The sequence below is a fragment of the Hirundo rustica genome, chromosome 20, assembly GCF_015227805.2.
Source record: "Hirundo rustica isolate bHirRus1 chromosome 20, bHirRus1.pri.v3, whole genome shotgun sequence".
Lineage (NCBI taxonomy): Eukaryota > Metazoa > Chordata > Aves > Passeriformes > Hirundinidae > Hirundo > Hirundo rustica.
In genome coordinates, this window is record NC_053469.1 from 4,245,295 (window position 1) to 4,266,758 (window position 21,464).

At 48.9% G+C, this 21,464-nt stretch overlaps 1 protein-coding gene and 1 long non-coding RNA gene across 2 annotated transcripts in view; one reads left to right on the top strand and one right to left on the bottom strand.

The window, feature by feature from the left end:
- NTNG2 (netrin G2) overlaps positions 1-7,046 on the bottom strand; it is a 47,092-nt gene extending 40,046 nt beyond the window's left edge. The window contains 2 exon segments of the mRNA XM_040083119.2: positions 3,090-4,158; positions 6,715-7,046. Coding sequence (XP_039939053.1) covers positions 3,090-3,302 — 213 coding nt within the window. The 5' untranslated portion in view covers positions 3,303-4,158; positions 6,715-7,046.
- LOC131378685 (uncharacterized) overlaps positions 1-21,464 on the top strand; it is a 46,684-nt gene that overhangs the window by 13,431 nt on the left and 11,789 nt on the right. The gene's annotated exons all lie outside the window — the stretch shown is intronic.

Consider the following 21,464-nt stretch of genomic DNA (forward strand, 5'->3'; position numbering starts at 1 on the left):
CCCACCTTCAGCTGCTCCCTGCCGTGCCCTGCCTGTGATCTTTGAAGCCTCACCCCTCCCTCGACATCCTTGGTTTAAAAGATCTGTTCCCTATTAGTCTTCAGTCCCACTTTCAGTTTCATTCAGGCTTTTATTTACTTATCCATCTGTCTTCCTGCTCTCACCACTCCCCCTGCCCTGCCAGGAGGCAAAGTACAATCCATTTTTCAGGTGACCCTGCCAGGAAGGCATTGACATGAACAGGAACAGGTTCAGAAACTGTGAAAAAAGCAAAACCCCTGACTTTAATAAGCGGCAAAACGCTTCCCAATCAGAAGGAAGCAGCCAGATGTGACCAGAATTGCTATAAAACACAAAGGACGGTCCTCCAAATAATTCCTGCCATCTCTTGAAGCCTCCTGGTGCAGAATTCTTGCGAGCACTGCTGGTGCTGTGGCAGGGCAGTGCGTGATCCCGTGGGCTGTGCCGCCTGGCAGCACACGCTCGCTGTCTGACAAGGTCCTGACTGTCACCAGGACTCTGCTCCTGGCCTGCCCTGCACAGGGATGCGGTGCAGCTCCTTCCTGCCTGGCTGCCTTCAGCGTGGAGGGGCGTTTGTGCGTCTCCAGTTCTGATTGCAACTGTCTGAGCAGGGCAGGAGCCCCGCTGGGCTGCGCTTAATTCTGAGTAAGGCGAGTTTAACTGCACGGACAGTCCCCTGCTGCTTTGAAAGACACCTAAGAAAGCAATACAGTCGCCGTAAGAACTTCTCTGCTGGAGAGCCGGGGCTCCTATGAGAACCCACCTGTTACAAGGAAATAATTAAAACCTGAAGAGAAAGGATAACAGGACACCCAAAGGCACCTGGGCGGGTTGGCAGCGAGGAGCTGCCCTGGCTCTGTGCGAGCTGAGGCTGTAACGATCCGTGGGCAGAGACATCGATTTTTGTCCAGCGCTTCCTTAGCGCGGGGGGAGCAGAACTCGGCTCACATCCTCTGCGGGCTCCGCTCCCTCTCCCTGCACGTCGATAGGTGTCAAGTCACCGCCCAGCGCCGGCGATGGAAGGGCCAATTCTTGCTGAGTCCACTTCCCACTGACCAGAAGGGGATGCTCAGCAGTAAGTGGCCACGTGTCACTCTCGGTGACAGAGCCTGTGAAAATTGAGCTTGATGGCCTCCCAGCCCACACCACTCCAGTCCTAGGGCTGGGTTGGAGCCTGGATCTCTCCTGCAGCCACTCTGGGTGCTGGGTGGGCTCTTTGCTCACCTCAGCAGGGCTGCTCCTCCTCTGCTTCGTTTTTGTAACTCTTTTGTCCTCTGGAGAGGACAGCGCTGGTGTAAGATGGGGGAGAAAGGGCCACGAATACAGTGGTATTTCACAAACACATCCCCCAAAAAAATCTAAAAAAATTCCTCACCATGTATTATTCCTGTTCTTAGCTTGATTCTTCACCGGGGAATTGCTCAGGGACATTGCCGTGAGCGCTGGTTTCTGTTTCGGGAGGCGAGAGCTGGGCCAGGCTGGGGTGAGGCAGGGACAGGAAGGCAAATCCATGTTTTGCATTTGTGTAGCTCTCATTCACGGCTGTACACGGTGTTTGCAAGTGTTACAGCACATGGCAGGCGTACGCTACAAGGAAATACTGCCGGTGCCCAGAATAGAAAGATTTCAGCTCAGTATTGACTGAATCGAGAGATGCAGAGAGCTGATTGCAGTTTGTGTCTTTTGCTTCCTCGGAGGTCAGTGGAGCTGAAGTCTGGAGCATCTTTAACCAGAGAGGGTTTGCAAAGAACTGCAGTGAGTGTAGTGGGAAGCAATCTGGTGTTCTCCTTTTAATCCTTCTGCAGCCAGTCAGATAAATGGAAATACAGACTGACCCATCAATAGTTAAACGGTTTTATTTGCAACCTTGGACTTAATCTTTCTTTTCAAACGATCTTTTAAAAGGAAAAGCTGCTATTTATCTGGAATTAGTGGAAATGTCTTCCCTGGTACTAATGAGAGCCCTTAGGCTGGAGGGAACTGGGTAACTACTGGCAGCATGCTCTGATGGTCATAAATGCTTGGCATTCCTTGGTGTTGAAGGAGCATTTTTCTCTTGTGTTTTCAAGAGGTGCCCTGATACTGGCTGGGCCCAGGGTTGTTCCTCAGGGGATTTTCCTGGCAAACTCAGACATGGCGTAGCACTGGCAATAGAAAATGGGACTCCCTGCACTGGGAGGGAGAGGGAGAACTCCCCTTCTCATTTTAATTAAAAAATAATATGCTCTTTCAGAAGACACTCCTTGTCCAGTGCTCAGCCCAGTGGAAACCCTGCCAGCATGGGCTGGCTTGGTGTCTGTCCCTTAAATGTGTGCCTGGACCACTCCTGGGGGACCTTTGGGAGGGGGCATTACTCTTTTTGCTCTTTGTTTTGACCCCTGAACTCTTTAACAATGTAAAGCCTTGTGAATTATATATCAAATGCTCCTGCTGAGCTTTGTGGTGCACGGAATGAAATGCGATGATTAATATTTAAGAGAAAATAAGTTAAAGATTTTAACTACAAGGGCAAATGTCTGTCCACAGAACCCTTTCTTGTGGAGGATGGAAGAGAGGGAGAACCACATTTTCAGGGGTTTTAGTGAAATTTGCGGCTGTCAGACCAAATGCCAGAGCTGTGGGTGTGCAGGGGCCAAACCACCTTCACTGCCTCGAACTGAGACCATCTCCCCACATCCTATAAAATCCCAGCGGTGCTGGAGCAGCCCTTTGGGACGGGGCTGGCGAGCACACCCCACACTCCAGCGAGTAGAGGAGCAGCTCAGGTTGTGTGCTTGTGGCAGCAGAGCTTTTCCAAAATCCAGACCTCACCCAGGACTTGCTCAGCCCTCCCTGGCTCCTCCTCGCCCTCCCCTCGGCACGCCAGCCCCATCCCTGCTGCAGGAGCGGCACAGCACCGGGACGGGCACGGCGCCTTCTCCCCGCTCGGCAATCTGAGAGCTCCGGGCAGCGGCCGCCGTGGCCACCCTGACCCAGAACGTCCTTACAGTGGCACCAGGGCTGGGCACTGCCTCCAGCCACCTGCAGAGTTTGTTCTAAGCCAGCAAATAAGGAGGGGAAACACTTACGTGGGTGCAGAACCTCTCCGGAGGGTCCCCGCAAGTGATTCCTGCCGGGTCCACGCGCACGGTCACGTAATCCTTCATCCGCATGGCCTTGGGCTGGCAAGCGTAAAACTCCCAGGACGGGCCATCGTCCGTGGTCACCCAGGACTTGCAAATGTCATACTGTGCCATGGCCAGGGGCACGCAGTGCACGAGGAGAGCAGCCAGGTAGAGCATGGCAGCTGCGGCCAAGCGCGGGATCCCTGGGCGAGGGCAGCGCCGAGAGTCCCCAGGAAGGCGGCTACTGGGCTAGGGGTGGCTCTCGGGATCAGCATGGAAACTCCTCATCTAAAAATGCTCCAGTCGAAGGAGATCCAGACAGTAACAGGGATGAGCCCGCTCTGTGTCTGGATGTGGAAAGTTCCTCCGGGCAACAGAAGCCAACTTTGCAATTCACTTGATTGGGAAAGTTTTGGCCGGAGTTGCTGATCAGTGGTCAAAAGTCTTCCTTAACCTCATTTTTCCCCCTTTTATTGCACGAAAGGTCTTCCAATCAGCATGAAAATATCTAGAGGTGACTCCAGTCAATCAATACAAAGATCAAGTTCTGAGCTGCTGATGAAATTTGATAGGAGTAAATTGGAGAGACGGTGAGATGGTGCTGGATCAGGTTTTCCTCAGCCTTCTGCTCCGAATGCGTCGCTGTGGGAAGTGCCTTAAACTGTGTCTGCCTTAATTATTGGGGTGTTTGAACATTAGCACATAAAATAAAGAGAGCATCTGGTCATCAGTACGACTCTGACAAGAGAGACTGCTTGGAGCTAAAATTCCTTCCTCCCAAGGGATGGTTGTGCCCAGACCCGTGGTGGTCCCAGCAGGTGCTGGGTGGTCACTGGGGTGACTGGGGCAGGGCTGGCCTTGGCTTCTCCCGCTGTGTCCCGTGGTGGTGGTGGCGAGGATTCCTGTCCAATTCTGCCTTTTGGCAACGGAGCACCAAGTTCCCAAAGCCTTCAGCTGCAAGCCATGGGGCTACCTGAGATCTCCTCTCTCTTTCATGGTCAGGGCAAAGGCAGAGCTCATCAGCAGGAGGGACCTGCAAGAAATTGGAGGACAAATTAGGTGGGAGCAAGGGGGGACAGTTGGAGCAAGAAGAAGAACAGGGGTCCCTCAGGAGGCAGAGCCCTCAGCTGGGCTTGCCAAGCCACCAGACAGGTTTTTGTAACAGGGAGATATACAACTTTAATAAAAAGCAATCCATAGTAAGATGCTTATGGCTTCTCTGCTGTCTGGGAGAAGCGAAGGAGCGCTGCCCAATTTAAGGTATCTGCTTTGCAACAGCAGCTGGACAACAGGAGCTCTAATGGGTCTTCAAATAACATCAAGAAGCAGCTATGGGTCATTAGAAAATGGGAAATATGCAGACAGAGTAGGGGTAGACAGACAAATTGATAGTCCTAAAAAGATAAGCAAATAAATAAGACAGCTGGGGAGACAGATACATTGTCCAGCATCCCCACATATGATTTATCTGAACAATAACATTTAATAAAAAACAATTTAAAGTCCTAATAACATTTAGGTTCACCTAATACAAAGAGCAATGACCTTCCCAGTATTCATTTCAGGTTAGAACAACATTTCTGCAATTTTGTTGTCTTTCCAGTAGAGCTATAAAAATTGTAAGTAATTACAAAACAAAATGACAAAGAACTGAAGCGGGGAGGGGGAAAGAGTCAAACCCTGCCTCAGTATTAGATTCAGGAGGGAGATCTCATCCGAGCAGGTGGGAGTCACATAGCCAGCGCAGAAATTTACCTTTGGATAATTCCCTTCCTATTTCTTTCCCCAACTTTTCTTTCACAATTGAGGCACATCTGCTTCAACAGCATGCTTTAGCATTTGCTTTCTCATGAAGCTCAGTTACTAAAGCTCAGAAACTCCGGGTTAACAGATGCATTGATCCGTGTTAGGGGGCTTCACAGCGCTCTGCTACCATCTCCCTTTCCCCCCTTTCTGCTCCAAAGATTGCTGATTGAGATGAATGAGTTCAGAAAAGAGAAGCTGTCTCTCATGTTTCATTGCCAGCTCTCAACGAAGAGCCTGTTATAGCTGCGTTGGACCTGAATAAACTCCCAGAAAAAGAATAGACTGGCTGCTATTTTTATATTATGAGTAAATGTAGTAAAAATAATAAGCCACTGTGACACAGTGTTTATAAGTCCTACTTACATCAGAGCTGTCTTTTCAGTTATAACAAGTCAGTTCCTAATTATTACATCAAACCGGTCACTGCCAGGTGCCTGATAACAGCGGAGAGTGAGAGACTCCGGTATTGTGTAGAAAACAAGCAGGGTAGTTTTAATGAGGACTCCAGCGCTGTTAAGTTTATGGATCTATTTTCACAGCCTCAACAATTATATCTTGCACTTGAATGGCTGTCAGGGAAAAACCCAGGTAGAAAGGATCTATAATATCTATTAGTGTCTTGTTATGCTGGCTAAATGTCACAGATTCCCAGGGAAATGAAAATTTGCTGGGAAAAAAAATGCATTTACTGTCAGTCCATCAGCCAGGCAAGCGGGTTTGGGGTGAAGTCTGTGGCTCAACACTCACTTAGCAAGTCCAGTCCCTTTGCAGAAATAGTTGGAGTGTTGCTCCGGAATGAGCCAACGCACTGCAAACGGGGCAGAGAGGCTCCCCAAATTAAAGGCTGCACCCTGCTTGGTTTGGTTTGGTTCTTAGAAAATAAATCTTCACCTGATATTATTAAGAAACTGCAGTTCATGGGAACAAATAGAATCAATGCTCTTTGTTCTCTTTGAAGAGTACTCAGCACTCACTGGGGACTGATAGCCGGAGTATTGAAAACACAAAATTAGATTGTGTCTTGACTTAGCTGGCTCCGGGGTTTTTTTTCTTATTATTGGATTAACACCCTATTGAAATAAAGGGACAACGCTGAGCAACAACTGAGCTGCTCTCGGATTAAGAGCAGAAAGTAAACTCAATGAAGGAGTTTTTAATTTTCTCTCAGAAGTGTTGCTCTCCCCATGAACTCTCCGCTCTCCCCCCCGCGCTCTTGGAGCGGGGGTCGTTCTCCTCTTTCCCACGCTGACCATCCCTTTCCCGAGCCGGGACAGAGAATTTGGGGGCACCCTCGGGGGCCCGGGAGCCCGAACCCCGCGATAACGCTGCGCGGCTCCCGGCTGAGAACGCGGCAATGCCGCTCGCATCCCGCCGCTCTCCCCGATGGATTCGCGGTTCCCGGCAAAACCCGATGCCGCTCCCGCTCCTCCCCATCCTCCCCGGTTTCTTTTCCACCAAAGGACTTTGCGGGGGGGAGGAAAGCTGCACGGACTGGGGAGGGAACCGGCGGGGCCGGGGGAGCCAGCGCCCTGGGCTGGGGGAGACCCCCGGCATCCCAAACTCCGAAATGGGAAAATAAACCCAATATCCCGCGGCGGGGAGACGGGGACGTTCCGGGGAGCGAGCTGGGGGGGAACAGAGAGCGGGACACCCCAGGAAAGCGTGGCAACAACTTGGGAGGCGCGGGGGGACGCGCAGCGTGCGGGGCTGGGGCAGATGCCGGCGCTGGCCGCCCCCCCTCCGGCCCCGCTTTCCCCCCATCCCCGGCGCTGCGGGTCCTTACCGGCAGGGAGCTCTGCGGCGCGGGGCTCCCGGCGGAGCTGCCAACTTCGGGGCCGGGGGAACCCCCAAAAACACTCCCCCCAGCCCTGCCCAGCCCAGCCCTGCCCTGCCCAGCCCGGAGCGGCGGGCGGGCGCTGCGCCGCCGGCCCCCAAGGGCAGATGGCCGGGGGAGCTTTGTGCAATCCCGGCTCCCCTCGCAAGTTAATGCCGAGGCTGAAATCCCTTTTGCTCTCACTTTCAATCACAATCGGAGCTTTTATCTCCGTGCCTGATCCCGGCTGCGTAACTTCCTCTGTGCAGCTTTAGCACACACCATCCCACCGGCGGCAATGGGCTTCTTAAAGGTGCAGGAGGAAATGCGGGGGGGGGGGGGGAGGAGGAGGAGGAGGGAGGGGAAACCACCCGAGGAAGAGGAGGATGCGATCGGGAGCCTTCAGCCCCGGCGGCCCCGCGGCTCCCGGTGCAGCATCCGCGCCGTCCCGGTGCCCCCGGTTGGATAACGGCAGCCGGGAATGCCGCTCCCCGGGGCTTCTCCTTTATTTTTTTTTTCCTTTAAGAGCTTAAAAAAAAAAAAAAAAAAAAAAAAAAAAAATCATGAGCTCATGTTTGCTCGAGAGAGGAAAAAAAAAAATAAAAATCTCCAGTCACGAGGGTTTCCCCACACGTGTAAGTCCTCGCTTGGTGTGCCCTGAATATTTTGGGGAGGCTTCTGCTGGCGAAGATGCTGTAAATGAGGCTGCGTGCGTGTGTGTTGGGGGAAGAGGGGGTGGTTGGAATTAATAGGATAAACAAAGCAGGAACTCGGAGATGGGGAAATCAGATGGCTGGGAAATGCTTGGTACTGGTGGGAATGTGCTGTGAGATTTAACCGGAGCAGGTTTTGCTTTGGAAAGGTGGGGGGTGAACATGTTGGGCTGTAAGGTGTGACAGCACCTTCCAGCACCGGGCTGGAGAAGCAGCTGGGGTTGTTTGGGTCAACTCTGTGGTGTCCACGCTGAGGGACAGAGGAGGCTCCAGCTGTGGACAAGGCGGATAAAACTGTGGCAGGTAAAGGTCCAAGTTTTCCCTGCACCAGGCAGCTGCTGAAGGCAGAACTCCTGAGCAGCGACAGGTTTTTGACACGTGGATAAATGACAGTCCATGGATAAACGACAGTTCGTTTATGGGCAGGAAAACCAAAGAATCACCACCGGCTCCTACGTATACAACCACCAAAAAATGACTGCTCCTTCCTAACCAAGAATTCTGTAATTTCTAAGCCAGAAAATGCATTGTCCATCTGACACGTGGTTTGAACCCCGTGCACTCGGTATTTTGTTGTATGGTTTCCTTTGACCCGTTGCCCTGAGGTCTCTGGGTGGCCTCTCCCCTATAGGAGTCCCTGGAAAACACAAGATTCATCCTGCAACCAGACTGAGGTGATTTAGAGCTCTTCTGGGAAACGTTTCCCATATTCTGGAGCATAAGTGAGATTTATGAAATGCCGGCATTGTGTCTTGTCTGTGGCCCAGCCTAAACACAACGCTGATGCACAGGGTGGTCTTTACCTGCAAGGATGTCTTTGATTCTGGCTCAGTTTCCACTCCAGGACACGGTCTGATACTTTCCACATGGTAACTTCTCCTGTAAACACTTATTTTACAGCAGCAGTATAGCTTAAAGTGAGAAGCACTGGCTGGGAATCCAGGGCTGGCTAATATTCCTGGATTTCACTTTGTGCCTTTAGGTCTGCTCTGTAGTAATGACTCCCCTGGAAATTCCCCACGTCTCCCTTATTACTTCTTTATTAGTTATTATGGTACAGTAACAGGATAAAAAGGAGTTGGTATTTCATTTTCATTCCCTCTAATAGCCACGGCAAAGACCAAGTGGTGTGCTGATTATTGACATCAGAGTTAAGTGATATGCACGCATCATTAGGTTTCAATTGGAAAGAATAACAGCACAGTGTGAGTCGTCACACTTCGAAACTCCGTGGCATTTAAGGAAAAACCAAAGTCGTTTTTCACAGCCCTGCAAGCTCAAAAGATCACAAGCTGGCAGCAACACTGGTATAGACACAGGTAAAAGGCGCTAGCTCCAGGAAAAGCATCGGAATTAATCAGAGTGTGACCCCCGCGGAGGGGCCGGCAACAGCCGTGGGGCTTGTCCCAGGTCACGCAGCGATTCAGGAGATCCAGGAGCAGCCTTGGAGCGTGGGAAATCACCCAGCTCCTCGCAGGTCTGCCTGCCAAGGTGCTGATGCTGGGAAGGAGAGGGATTGTCGGTGGCACTCGCACCGGGAGCCTGAAGGGAGCGGCGGAGCTGTCACAGGCTGGCGGCAATGGGGAAGGCTTGGAGTCATTGTTTCATTTTAGACCATTTGCATCCTTTTGCCCAAGCACGTTTCGCAAGTACTTAATGCTGGGTATAGCTTCCTTCTGGATGGAATGTCTGTGGGGAGGAAAAATGGATGTGTTTTCCCTCGAGGGGACATCTCTGCTCCCTCCCTCGTGCCGAGCGCTGCCTCCTCACACGAGGAGAACGCGGTTGAAAATCAATGGGTCTGCACAGAGATTTAATTACTCCAGCGTAAGCAGGCGTGGAGAATAAGGCCCTTAATATTTAATACAGCCTCTGCCCCCAGAGGGATCCCCAGGGCTCAAGGGCCAAATGTAAGCCCATTAAAATCAGGTGTAATTCTATTGACATATGCGGGCTCTCACCTTTTTATACCAGGGCTATATCTGGCTCCCTAAATCTAAATGGCAAATGCTGCTTTTGACATGAGTGGAAGAAGAGGGAAGTGTCTTCCCGACTGGGGGTGGTAGGGGATGTACTGAAACAACAGAAGGTAAACGTGACACCTCGCAGTCCCCGCTGGCCATGGCGATGCGCTCGCTAACGCCTCAGCTGAGCTGAGCCCGCTGAGAGCGATCTGAGATCACTGCCAGAATTACAGCCAGGCTTAGAAAGGATATTTCATTTGAGGAAACGTATTGCTGTATCCCCCATAACAGCCATACATCCTTTTTTACGCTCCTTATCTCTCAGTGTGAGGCCAAGGATGTCAAAGTACCTCCTGCAAGTGAGAAAGAATTTCACTTGGTGGGAACACATGGCTTGGAAATGTGCTCCGAGCCCAGGAGCAGGTGAGTGACCCCTTTGTGAGGGGTGATTCCTGCCAAGCACAGCTCTACCCAAACCTAGTTCCAGTGGTGGCTTTCTCCAGCCCACCAGGACCTCTGGGGAGAAGTCTGCCAGGAAAAGGGAGGAAGGGACCTAAAGATGCTTTTGTTTGGAATGTTACAGATGATGCAGGTGAAGGCTGCTTGAACCTCACCCCTCCAGGGGGATTTGTCTCATCTCACCACCCTTGTACTGCCCTTTTGTTCTCAGCAAGCTGAATGCGAAGAAAGCTCCCAGCTTGATCAGTGCTTCGCAGTGCCTCGCGCTTGGTGCAAAGACAAAATCACGGAGTTTTAGAAGGCAGAGAGGCATAATATTTTCTAGTTATGAGAAATGCTGGAAAACCCACACAAACCCTGAGAAAACTGAGCACCAGCCAGCTCTGGCACCGGGAGGGTGGGTGGGGGGATATTTATTTCCTTGCCCTCCTGCCCAGGCTGCTCTGGCCTCGGGGCAGACCCTGCCCTGCTCCGAGGCACACACACACCCGGGGAGCAGGAGAGGGAAGAGCCGAACGCTCCAGTCCCTGGAGTACTCCACATTTTTCTTCCTTTGTGAAAGCTACTGGGGAAATGGCAGAGAGCATCTGCTCTGGGAGGGGAGGCTTCCCCGGCTGCCTCCTCCCACCCTCCGCACAAGACCTCGGGATGCATTTTCTGCAGCTCAGCCGGTTTCACAGGGCCCTGAGTGAATTTTGCCCTCCCTGATTAGATAACCAAAAGGAGCAGTGACTGTACTCTCCAGAGAGGAGATGCTGTCTCTTTCCTGCCAGAAGGACAGCTGGAGGGAGGGTGGGATTTTCAGCATGCAAGCACTTAGCCAGATCAAGGAAATGGGATGCAAAGCATTTTAGGCTAAGAAAGGTTGTTGTGCAGGGAAACATGAGGCTGCTGCTCTGTTCGGGAGATAACGCTTCTCAAAACGCTCCTGCGTGCCAAACTGCGAGCCTTGACTACAGCAGGTCATTGCCTCTTTAAGGAAAACAAGCATGACAAGTCAGAAAAAAAAACCAAAAAAACCCCCATCACTGTCTCTGCTGAAAAACTTTGATCATTTAAATATTATTGATGTGCATTAACCCCAGCAGAGATGGGCTGGGTGATGGGGAGTGCTTCACCTTGACACAGGGAAAATATGTTGCTTTCTGCTGCCTTGTCTTTTGTTTCATATATCAAATAGGAGCCCAGCCAAGTGAATCAGCTCAGGAAGCATTTCGGATGTGTTTGATTTTTTGGGGAAGGTAGAGCTTTCCTCGTCTTCGCCAGCTGTGGGGGTGTAAGCATGGATAAAAACAGGAGGACTGTTTAAAGGAGGGATCTATAATTAACAACCCCTCAGAAGGGGAACTTTCCTTGTAACTTACTATTAAAGTGGAAGTGTTTGGAGAATATACAGTTTTGGCTCGGGGGATCTCCTCTGTATCCTTGGCTGAGCCCTGTGAATTCCTCTAATTCCTGCCTCAGAGAGTGTCTGGCTTTAAAAACAACTCCTGCTACCCCATGGAGGATTCACCTCAATCCCTGGGTGGATTCCTGTGCTCAAGGAGGGCAGCAGAGGGAGAGGAGCTCCCTTCCCAGGGCACAGCAGCCCCGAGCCCTGTCCTGGGAGGAAATGCCTCCCACAAAAGCTTTTTAACCTGAGGAAGGAGCGTGTCACTTCTAAAGGAGCTGACAGCAGCAGGGCGGGGTTTTAGGTTAGTGGCTGAAGAACACGCTTGTAGTGAGTGAGGTAATTGAATAAATGCTGACAATTTGATGTGGGAAATTCATAATCAGCTCGCTGTGGAAGGTTGACTTGTTCTTTTTTTCCCCCCTTTCCTTAGCACTGGGATAAACACATTCATTCTCTCCCAAGCAGGTGATGTGTTCAGCAGCACAGAACCGGCAGACCCGTGCACATGTTCCCCCTCCCAGGCACACACGTGCCGATTCCCAGATAATTGACCCAGTTATGCTAAGATGCCATTAAGAAGTACATATGTAATAAATCTCAACATTTAACTTTTTCCTTGGGTCACGTGCTGGTTGAACGCTCCCTTCAGTCGTTTTGCTGGCTCCCAGATCACAGCCCCTGTGCCCCTGCTAGAGAGAAAGGTGCCAGTCCTGGGTGGTGACAAATGAGGCCCTCCCCAGGTGGCACCAAGAGCTGATCACGCAGGAGTAACTGTGATTTCTCCTGCCTTCTCAGATCCCAGGCACAGCTAATAAATTGTGGATGCAGACAGTAGAGCTGACATAATCCAATGCAGTGACTTTCCCTACCCAACCACCATCTCAGCCCTGTGCAGATGGAAGCTCAGTGGATTTCTTGTCATCAAGCCCCCAGTTTTAGCGTGACAATGGGAACAGCATCATCTGTGTCATGTATGTTGGAAGCAATGAATAGAGAGCTGAGCTCACTCATCTATTTGCATATTGAAGATATGGAAAAAACTCGTCTTGCTTACTCTGCTGCCCACTCAAATATCTGTGAATCAAGGAGGAGAATATAGGCCCCTTTGTACTTCAGATCCCAGTGTCCTTGAATAAAATGATTGCTCAATCCAGCCTGCCGGGATGAGTGTGAGGCTCAGAACCACGGGCGGTGCCAGGAGCTCTCCATTTCTGCAGGGTGGCGCACGAAGGGCCGTTCCTGGATTAGGAACGCTCAGCAAGGTGAATACTTTGACTTTATGTCATCAGGGCACCTTCTCCCCTCCACAAGCAGATCAGCACTTGCGTATCTGGGGCACGGAGGTTTGACCTACCAGCTGTTAAATGAATCACAGCACAACCCCCCAAACCATTAGCATGGAACGGCACACACCCAAGGGAGACAAGCTAAGGACACGGCGGTGCACGGAAACAATGAGCCATAGGAGCTTTTTCCTTTTGGATGGAGTTGAGAGAGTTCTTTATTACAGAGAAAGTGGGATAGCAGAACGCAGCAGCTCATCCATATCCTGTGGAGGCACTGGGCTGTGACTCCATAGCCAAGGCTGAGCTCATGTTTGGGCTTGGCTCTCCCAAGCCAGCTCTGGATTACCCTCTTTTTCACTCCAACAACTAGTTTTCCTCGATGTTATATATGTCTTAAGCAGTAGAAGTGAGATCCGGATCAGGCTTTAAGGGTTGGCATTTACATGTTTTTTTCTTGTGCTTCTGGTATTAATTTCATATGCAGTGGAAAAGCAATATCCTGTCTGTCACTAGAGAGGAAGAGATGTGCGTGCGTGGATACGCGCAGTCATTGCTAACTGTTGAGCTTTTTCACTCAAATTTCGTTTTGGGGAAAACTTCCAAATTAAAACGAAAACCAGGCGCAGAAACGACGAATGTGAAATACCAATAAGGCCAAAGCACGAGATGTTTTCTCTTGTTTTCGTAACTCGTGGTCTTTGTGTGTAAGAGTGTATTGCATGGCAACTGCATTCACACTTCCCTTTAATAAAAGATCCAAGCAGATGGACCCACTATTAACGTGTATCCCCCAGATTTGCATATTTCATATTCATGCCAAGATGGCACTGAGCTCAGATGGGATGAACGAGGCTGATATAAACACAATTGCGCCAGATTAATGCAGTGAATCAAAGAGTATTGTCCCGGCATCCCCGTTAGGAATCCAGTTTAATATTAGTTATTAATATTGTTAAACTCCTACCGGAGTCAAATTAAGGTCTTCCAAATACAGTCGGACAGGGCTCTTAGGTACTACAAGTTGATGAATATGTTATGAATTCCTGAGAGAGTGGGCTAAGAAACAACATTTGCATCTGAGCTGTGAAGAATCCAGCGCTGGAAATGTGCAGAACTTGAGCTTTGGTCCAGTGTGCCGTGTAATTAGGACTCGCTTGAAATTCAGATCTTATCCAAGATCTGTATCTGCATTTCTCAGAATTCAAGTGCAATCGCTTCTAGTCAGAAGACAAGCCTATCTGTAATATCTCATCAAATATTAGGCATTACAAAGTGGTATTCTGGAGCCCAAAATATATTTGATCGCATTGTTCTAGTCCATTAATCAAACACCGCGCTGTACATACTAATAGGATCAAACATTAGGAAATATTTATGAATGAGCATTGTTGTGACTGCAAAAATTAAACACAGCAGGTTTCAGATACACAAGATCTCAAAAAGGAAAACTTGATTATCTCCTACATTTCTGGTGCCAAATTCAGAGTGAATTTTAAGTGAATCTTAGGTAGCTTGTGCTTGAGTAATTTATGCCTCCTTGCAGCTCCCTTCAGAGTGTAAATTGTACCTCCTCCCACCTCTGTTGAACTGTCCCGAGCAAATGAGGTGGCAGCAGTTTTGGGGAGGGGCTGTGTGTCCCTGACATGATGGTACTGGGGGGTTCAAAGCTCAAAGCCAGCTGTGATAGCCCTCATTATGTTCTGCCTCTGCAGCTCGCAGTGGAAATAAACCCTTGCTTACCAACATGAGCAGTAATGTGACGGTATTTCCACTGCTCCAGGGGGCTGGGTGGAGTCTGGACATGGAAACGTCCCTGGATTGTGGGAGGTTTGTCCCTTACTTCAAAAGGGACAGAATTTTGCTCTCTAGATCCGAAGGCAAGGCATGGCACTGGCATGAGGGATGCAGTAGCCCCACAGGCTGTGGTTTTGTCAAGGATAAATCATGTCAAACCAATCTAATTTTCCTGTGGCAGGGCAGCAGGTCTCTGAGAGGGGAGGAGCTGCAGCTTGACTGCAGTCAGGCTTTTGACTCATGGGGTGTTCCAGGAGCGAGGTGGGCGAATATGGATGGGGAGAAATGCTGCAAGGTACCAAAGCAGCTGGGAAACACGCTGAAAACTGCTTGCTGTTTGCTGTCCAAGTGGAAGGATGGCTTGAATACGGTGCTGGAGGGGTCTGTGCAGCTCTGGCATTACTCAATGTTTTCATTAGTGACTGGGGTGGTGGAATATGGAGGAGACGTATTGCAGCTGTTGACAATACCAAGCTAAGAGGGGATGTAAGTGCTCTCAGAGAACATGAGAAAGATTCAAAGATCTTAACAAACTGAAGGAACAGGCTGGAAAGAAGAGACTGATGTTCTGCAGGGACAAGAGCAAAGCTGAATGTATGAAAACCATTGAAATGTGGGTCCAGAAATGGCTGCATAGGCAGCATTTCTAAGAGAAAGGGACGATGCCATGGGCTAGAAATGAACCCCGAGCCAACTGTGGTGCCTTGGTGTGAGCAGAGCAAAGCTGGCACTGCTGTACATAAAGAGAGTGTGGTGTGGTACATTGGTGCATTGCTCCCACCTCTGCTGAGTGTTGGGGAGGAGCAGTTTTGTCATCAGACTTCCAGGGAAATACAGAAAATGAAAAGAACAGGCTAGAAAATTAACCTCCCAAGAGGGAAAGGACAGTAGTCCATTGCCTAAGGCTGATGAAGAAACAGTAATAATCTCCCCAAATATAAAAGATGCTACAAAAGTAATGAACTGTTGCTCACAGACAGAATTAGTGGGATTAGACTGCAGTAAAAGTAGTTTGGGTTAGACTTTGGGGGAAATGTTCCATTTACAAGGATAGCTGACACCCAGAATAGACCATCTGAGGAGCCTGTGGAGTTTCCTTTAAAACCTCCAGGGACGAACAGGTCAGAGAAACTCTCCTGTCAAGACCAATTTAGGCAGGGTTGATCCTACCCTGGGGGAAGGAGATGGACTAGGTGACCTCTCAAGATGCCTTTTCCTCTTTTTCCCCGTGGCTCTGTGTTTATTTTGTGTGGCGGTGATATTGCGAGAGCGGAGAGTTTGATTCTGCATATTGGGTAAACATTTTACATTTAAATTGGGAAGTCTTGTTTACTTGTCAGTCTGTTGTTGTTTCAGTTTAAATTTTACTAATTTAAGTTGAACACTGAATTATAAATTACAGTGATGGGCGTATGAGGACTGTCTGAGGAGACAGGTACTGAAACCCATTAATCTATCGATCACATTGATTGGAGTGTTTAATTTAGAGCAACACGTTCCCATTTTTAAATATGTTTTAAAAGACTCTTTTAAAAACAGTTTTGTTTTATTGCAGTGCAGGAACTCTCCTTCTCTCTGATAGGTGTGCATCCTTAATCAGGCACGTGGAAAAGAATGATGTTGGCATATAGGGAAAATGCAGGATGAAACCTTTGCTACCACAACGAAAGGAAACCATCAGGTTTTAAATGAAGTCAGGCAGTGGTCTGGCTGCCAATTAATGAACACATTACTGCTAAGTGATAGCTTAAAGAAAAAGTTGCTGAGTTCCCATAATGGTTCTTGCTCCCCTTTCCTCCAAGCCTGCCCATTTACTGGGAGAGGAGCCCCTCCAGCAGGGGATGCAACAGCTCAGGGCCTGGCAATGGATAAGGACCCCGGACAGAAAGGGGGATCTACGACAGCAGAATGCAATCCCACAAATTAATTTGCTCAGGACCCGGGGTGGGTGGTCAGCACTAATTTTGCACTAAATACCAGGAGAGATTTAACGACCTCAAACAGCAAACACTTCAATTTTTGCTTCGTCCCATTCGGCAGCCAAAACTGCCAGGTTTACAGTGCCCTCTAGTATCGCTCTGCAGCATTGGCTTCGCTTGGCACCTCCGGAGCTGCCACATCGCGGAGCATCGCTCGCTCCCCGCGGCTCGCAGAGCGGGGCTGTGCCCGGCACTGCTGCACCCAGCCTGGTCCTGCCTTTTTAGCCTCTTCTAGGATTTAAAAAAAAAAAAAAAAAAAAAAAGCGTGAGAAGAGTTAAAATTGAGTGATCTGCTCAGAGGGTTGCAGTGAGCAGGATGCTTGGAAGAATGTGTTCCTGCCCGTGGCAGGGGGTTTGGAACTAGATGATCATTAAGGTGCTTCCAAACCCAAACCGCTCCGCGACTCTTTGTTCAATAGTTGGTGCCAATTTGGCAGAGCGATGTTAATAATAATTTGCCTTTAAAGGGTACTTTGCAGCTGTTGCTGCACAACCACTAACTAGCGAAATGCTGGGCAAGGAGAAGGAAGGACAAAGGAGAAAAACCTGAGTCATATGAAAGCCATTAGACATTACCCAGGACCACATCCCAGCCACCTGAGGTCACTTAACACGAGGACTTCTCAGAGCTGTGACCTTCAGCCTCGCACAGATCTCTCCGTGGAACAGATGCAGGAAAATTCCTTGGTGGACCAGGATGTGGCACCTGCTGTAAGAGTGGGCGTATTTATAAAGCACCTCTGAAGATTTCCAGCTGCTGGAGCAGCCTTTGGAGCCTCTCTGGGTAAGACTGAGCTGATGTCGTGCAGGATTTCTGCTGCTCTGAGAGGTGCCTTGGGAAAGGCGCTGTTCCCATGGAGGCAGAGGGGAATCTTCAACTCCTGCTTGCTTCCAAACGTGCTGTGCCTGTAAGTTCTTCCTCAGAAAACCCTTTTCATAGGAGCTGAACTTGCAGTGATTTGTAAAAAAGCTGCCTGGATCGTTATTCTAAGAAATCATCTGAGTTCCTGGAAGTGAACGAGCTGGTCCAGATGATGCCCCAGGTACATTTTCCTTACAGGAAAATTTAAGCAGTGAACTCCAGCAGGCACAGTCAAGCTGGTAGGACATGGAAGTTATTAAGTTTACATTAACTATGGAAATTTAGGAAATGAATTGTTAACATCCATCTTCAGACTTTTCATATCGTTTTCTATGGCTGCTGATGAGATTGTCACGGACAAAAACTGGCATTAAATGGATCTCCTTTGATACCCAGCATGACTGTGCCTGCACTTTCCTTGGAAATGCACAGCCAGAGGAGAAAGCCTCCTGTCAACTTTGGCAGTGGCTTCTGGTTGCTTCAATTCCTGGGTTACAACTGGAGTCACTTGAGCCAGCTTTTCCCAATGGCACTGCAGAGAGACCAAAACCTGGTTAAGAGCAACTGTTGTTACTTTTTGAGAAGTAATTCTCCCTGATTTTGAAATGTGTGTGAGGGTATCACCGAAATTAAAAATGGAAATATTATATGAAATAGCTACCAGTGTGTCCAAAGGACAGGGAGACGGTAGAAAAGTGCTGTTAAAACAAAATCGTTGTGAAAGTAAGAGCTGTAAAAGGGACAAAGGAATCATAAGATAAGGCCATTGGTGTGTATCCAAGGGCTGAACTGAATCTTATTTTTCTTACTGACTTTCAGAAACCAGCCATTTGAGACAGTTTTCCCTTTCTTTTGTATTGTAGGTCTATATGGTGCACACAGGTGGGTTTGTTTTCCAGTGTCATTCCTAGCTGCAGGACAAAACAAAGGATGTACAGGGCTAACCTGCCTCCCAAACAATTGTCCCTCCATACCCCTCAGATTTGTAGCACACTGGCCAGTTCTGAAGCATAGATTCTTTTTCTTCAAAATGTTTTCATGCCCTCTCATGAACTGTGCATTCAGATACTGACCTTTCATTATTGGCAATGTGATTTCCATGCTTGGAGCCACAAGAATGTGAAATAAGAGGTCTGGGACCTTTCTGCTTTAAATTCTACCTCCTGCAACTGGTGTGCTAGAAAAGTAGGGCTATCTCATTGTATATGCAACATGCAATTGGTTTGACAAGGATGTCTCTTTACAGCTCAAGTGTCAGCTCTGGATGGATGGATCAGGGGTCTTGAAAGACACACTACACATCTCTGCATCACTGTTCATAAAAACTTCACCAAGTCTCTCAAATTCCTTGCGCAGCAATACACGCAACTGTCTCGGCTTCTCAAGGGCACTACACCTTTGATAATGAATATATTTAAACAAAAGGGAACAAAAACACCCCTACCTTTGCTGACTGTAATAGAAATGCAGCTTTATGCTTTCATATTTCATGGGACATGAAGGTTCATCATTTATTGAAAATAGGATGTGGACCTTCAGTAACATCCTGTCTGGATTTCATTTTCAGAGTGAAATGCCTTTCTGGTAAAATACAAGAAAGTGCTTTTCTCCGACAAAACCTTGTGTTCCAGCTGTGTTGCAGTATTCTCCTGGCTACTTTCTCCCTTTTGCTGTGCTCTCTGTTATAGCTTATTTTTCCAGCTAAAAAACTTCCTTTGCAAATCTGTTTTCTCCTTCATATTTAAAAATTATATGGTTCATGTGGGCCAATTTCCATATGCCTTCAGGGACTTCAGATTTACTGTTATTCCTCACCAGCCAGGAGACAAATTAATTTGATTAGAGCTCAACCCTCAAGAGAGAATTTTGAGGGAAGCAGAGTCCAATTAAGGAATACCTGGGGTCAGCTAATGAGTGAACACCCCCCTAAGGAGTATTTTCTCCCTCTTCCATGAGCTGAACTCGCTGTACCTCAGCAACAGCTCCAGATCCAGATGCCACAGGACTTCTCCATGCAGCAGGATGATGAGGTGTGGGCTGCTGGAGAGCTCATGGTCTGCAGTGACAGGCACAGGAATGAGCTGGGCTGGTGGGGAGGAGGCAGCTCAACACCCAACCCCAGGCACAAACACCCCAGGAAGAGGCTAAAAATGACTCCTGATCCCCATTCCATGGGACAACCAAATAATGCTGAGCACTGGGGCCACTGAGTGAAGAACAGAGATGGCAAGGAAGACTTCCTAGCAATAGGGAGAGCAGAACTACCATCAGTTTCTGAGGCGGCTCTCTTGCCTGCAGTACCCCCTGACATTCAAGGTAAATTGTGCAATGGATGCATTCCCAGGGGATGGGGATGAGGCCACCGAATCAATGGGCTGCACCCGCACCACCTTGCAAAGTGATATTTGCTGTTCTCACAGCTTACAGGAGCGCTGGGTCAGCGCCTGGAGGACAGATGTCAATGGAAACCTTCTGTGCTGCAAAACATTGTTTGGGTGGCTCAGAAGCTCTGTTTCCTCAGAATAAATATCAGATTAATGCAGGGGGGTTTGATCGGAGGCACGGCGCTCTGGGAGATGCTGGCTCTGAGATGAGATACGGAACTGAAGTGTACTTGTAACACCTACTTGTAATATTTTAACAATTCAGCAACAGCTTTGTGAGGCCGGTTATTAGCTGGGCAGGACAAAGCAATTTCAGCCTGAGTAGCTGGGTTCTCTCACTGTGAACGTTGCCCCTGCATTTTTATATCTGTATAGTATTCCTGACTTGATTTCTTGCGTGGTGTTTCTATGCATTATTAAACTCCCACTGTTTTCCACTCCAAAAATGGCTGCATTTAGATTTAGGTGAAATTTTGGTGGAGAGGTTAATCTGCAAAAATGCTATAAAGTGCGAATTATTAATTACTACTCCTGTATTTTTAAGCTCAGAACCCGTGGCTGCAGGAAGCAAGTTGGTGCATTGGCTCACTGAGTTACTGAATACTCATTCTCTTCCTTTGGAAGAGAAAGTCTCGCTCTTTTCTCTTTTTTGTCTCCTTTTTTTTTTTTCCTTTTTGCCCAGATGCAATGACCAGATTGTTTGTCCTCTTTCTTATTGTGAATTGTCTCCTAAACACTGAAAGATAGCCTGGGAAGGTTTGTTCAGAAGATTAGCATCTTTTCCCAGAGCTGTCTCCAGCTGTATTCACACTTATAAATCCATGGAAAGGCCCCTAAAGAGCAGTATAGAACCTGATGATGCAACAAGCCAGGAGACAAAAAAAAAAAAAAGGATAGCCTGCTAAGAGGACAAAGCTAATCAATACTAATAGCAAAACTGAAGATTTTAAAAGCCTCTCAATGAAGTCAGGCGCAATGCTATCATGCAGTCAATGAAAAATGAAGTGTGCCTGCAGAGAGGCGGGGGGCAGGTCAGAGAGGGAGCAGACCCTGTTTTGGGAGGGTCTTGGCTGGGTCAGCTCCCCTGGGTGCCCTCAGCCCCAGTACCCCAGCCAGGCTGGTAGACAGAGGGGAGAGCAGTGATGGACATCCAAACACAGCCACCACATCAGCCAGTGCAGCTGTGACCAGAGGAGGGTGTGTGAGTCATAGAATCGTACTGACAGAGTGATTTGGGTTGGAAGGGACCTTAAAGATCATCTCGTCCCAACCCCTTGCCATGGGCAAGGACACTTTCCACTCAACCAGGCTGCTCCAACCTGGCCTTGAACACTTCTAGGGCTGGGGCAGCCACAGCTTCTCTGGGCAGCCTGTGCCAGGGCCTCCCCAACCTCACAGGGAAGAATTTCCTCCTAATATCCAATCTAAACCTACTCTCTTTCAGTTTAAAGCCATTCCCCCTTATCCTACCACCACATGCCCTTGTCAAATAAGCCCGAGAGGACAGAGCATCTCTTTGCCCTGTGCGTCAGCACTGGTGCCTGGCTGTGAGCTGCCTGCGAAGAGGAGGAAGGTTGCTCAGCTGCTGTAGTTCTGCCAGTCCTTGGCCCCTCTACTGAAACTGCTACAAAAGCAGAAAATCACTTCAGCCAGAGCTAAAGGCAGCAGCAGTGCTGTGGAGCTGCGCTGGGATCGTTAGGGTGGTTAATATTCAGCAGGCATCTTGCTAAAAAGGCAGCGCGTGCTAAGGAAAAAAGCAACAAACCCCAGTGCTGCACACGGGTCCTTCCGGCAGAGATATCAGCAGTGACAATGTTGTTTGTACAACAGACAACTTGTATCCCCTAAGAGCAGACCCACTGCCACGCCACATCTCGCCGAGGGCA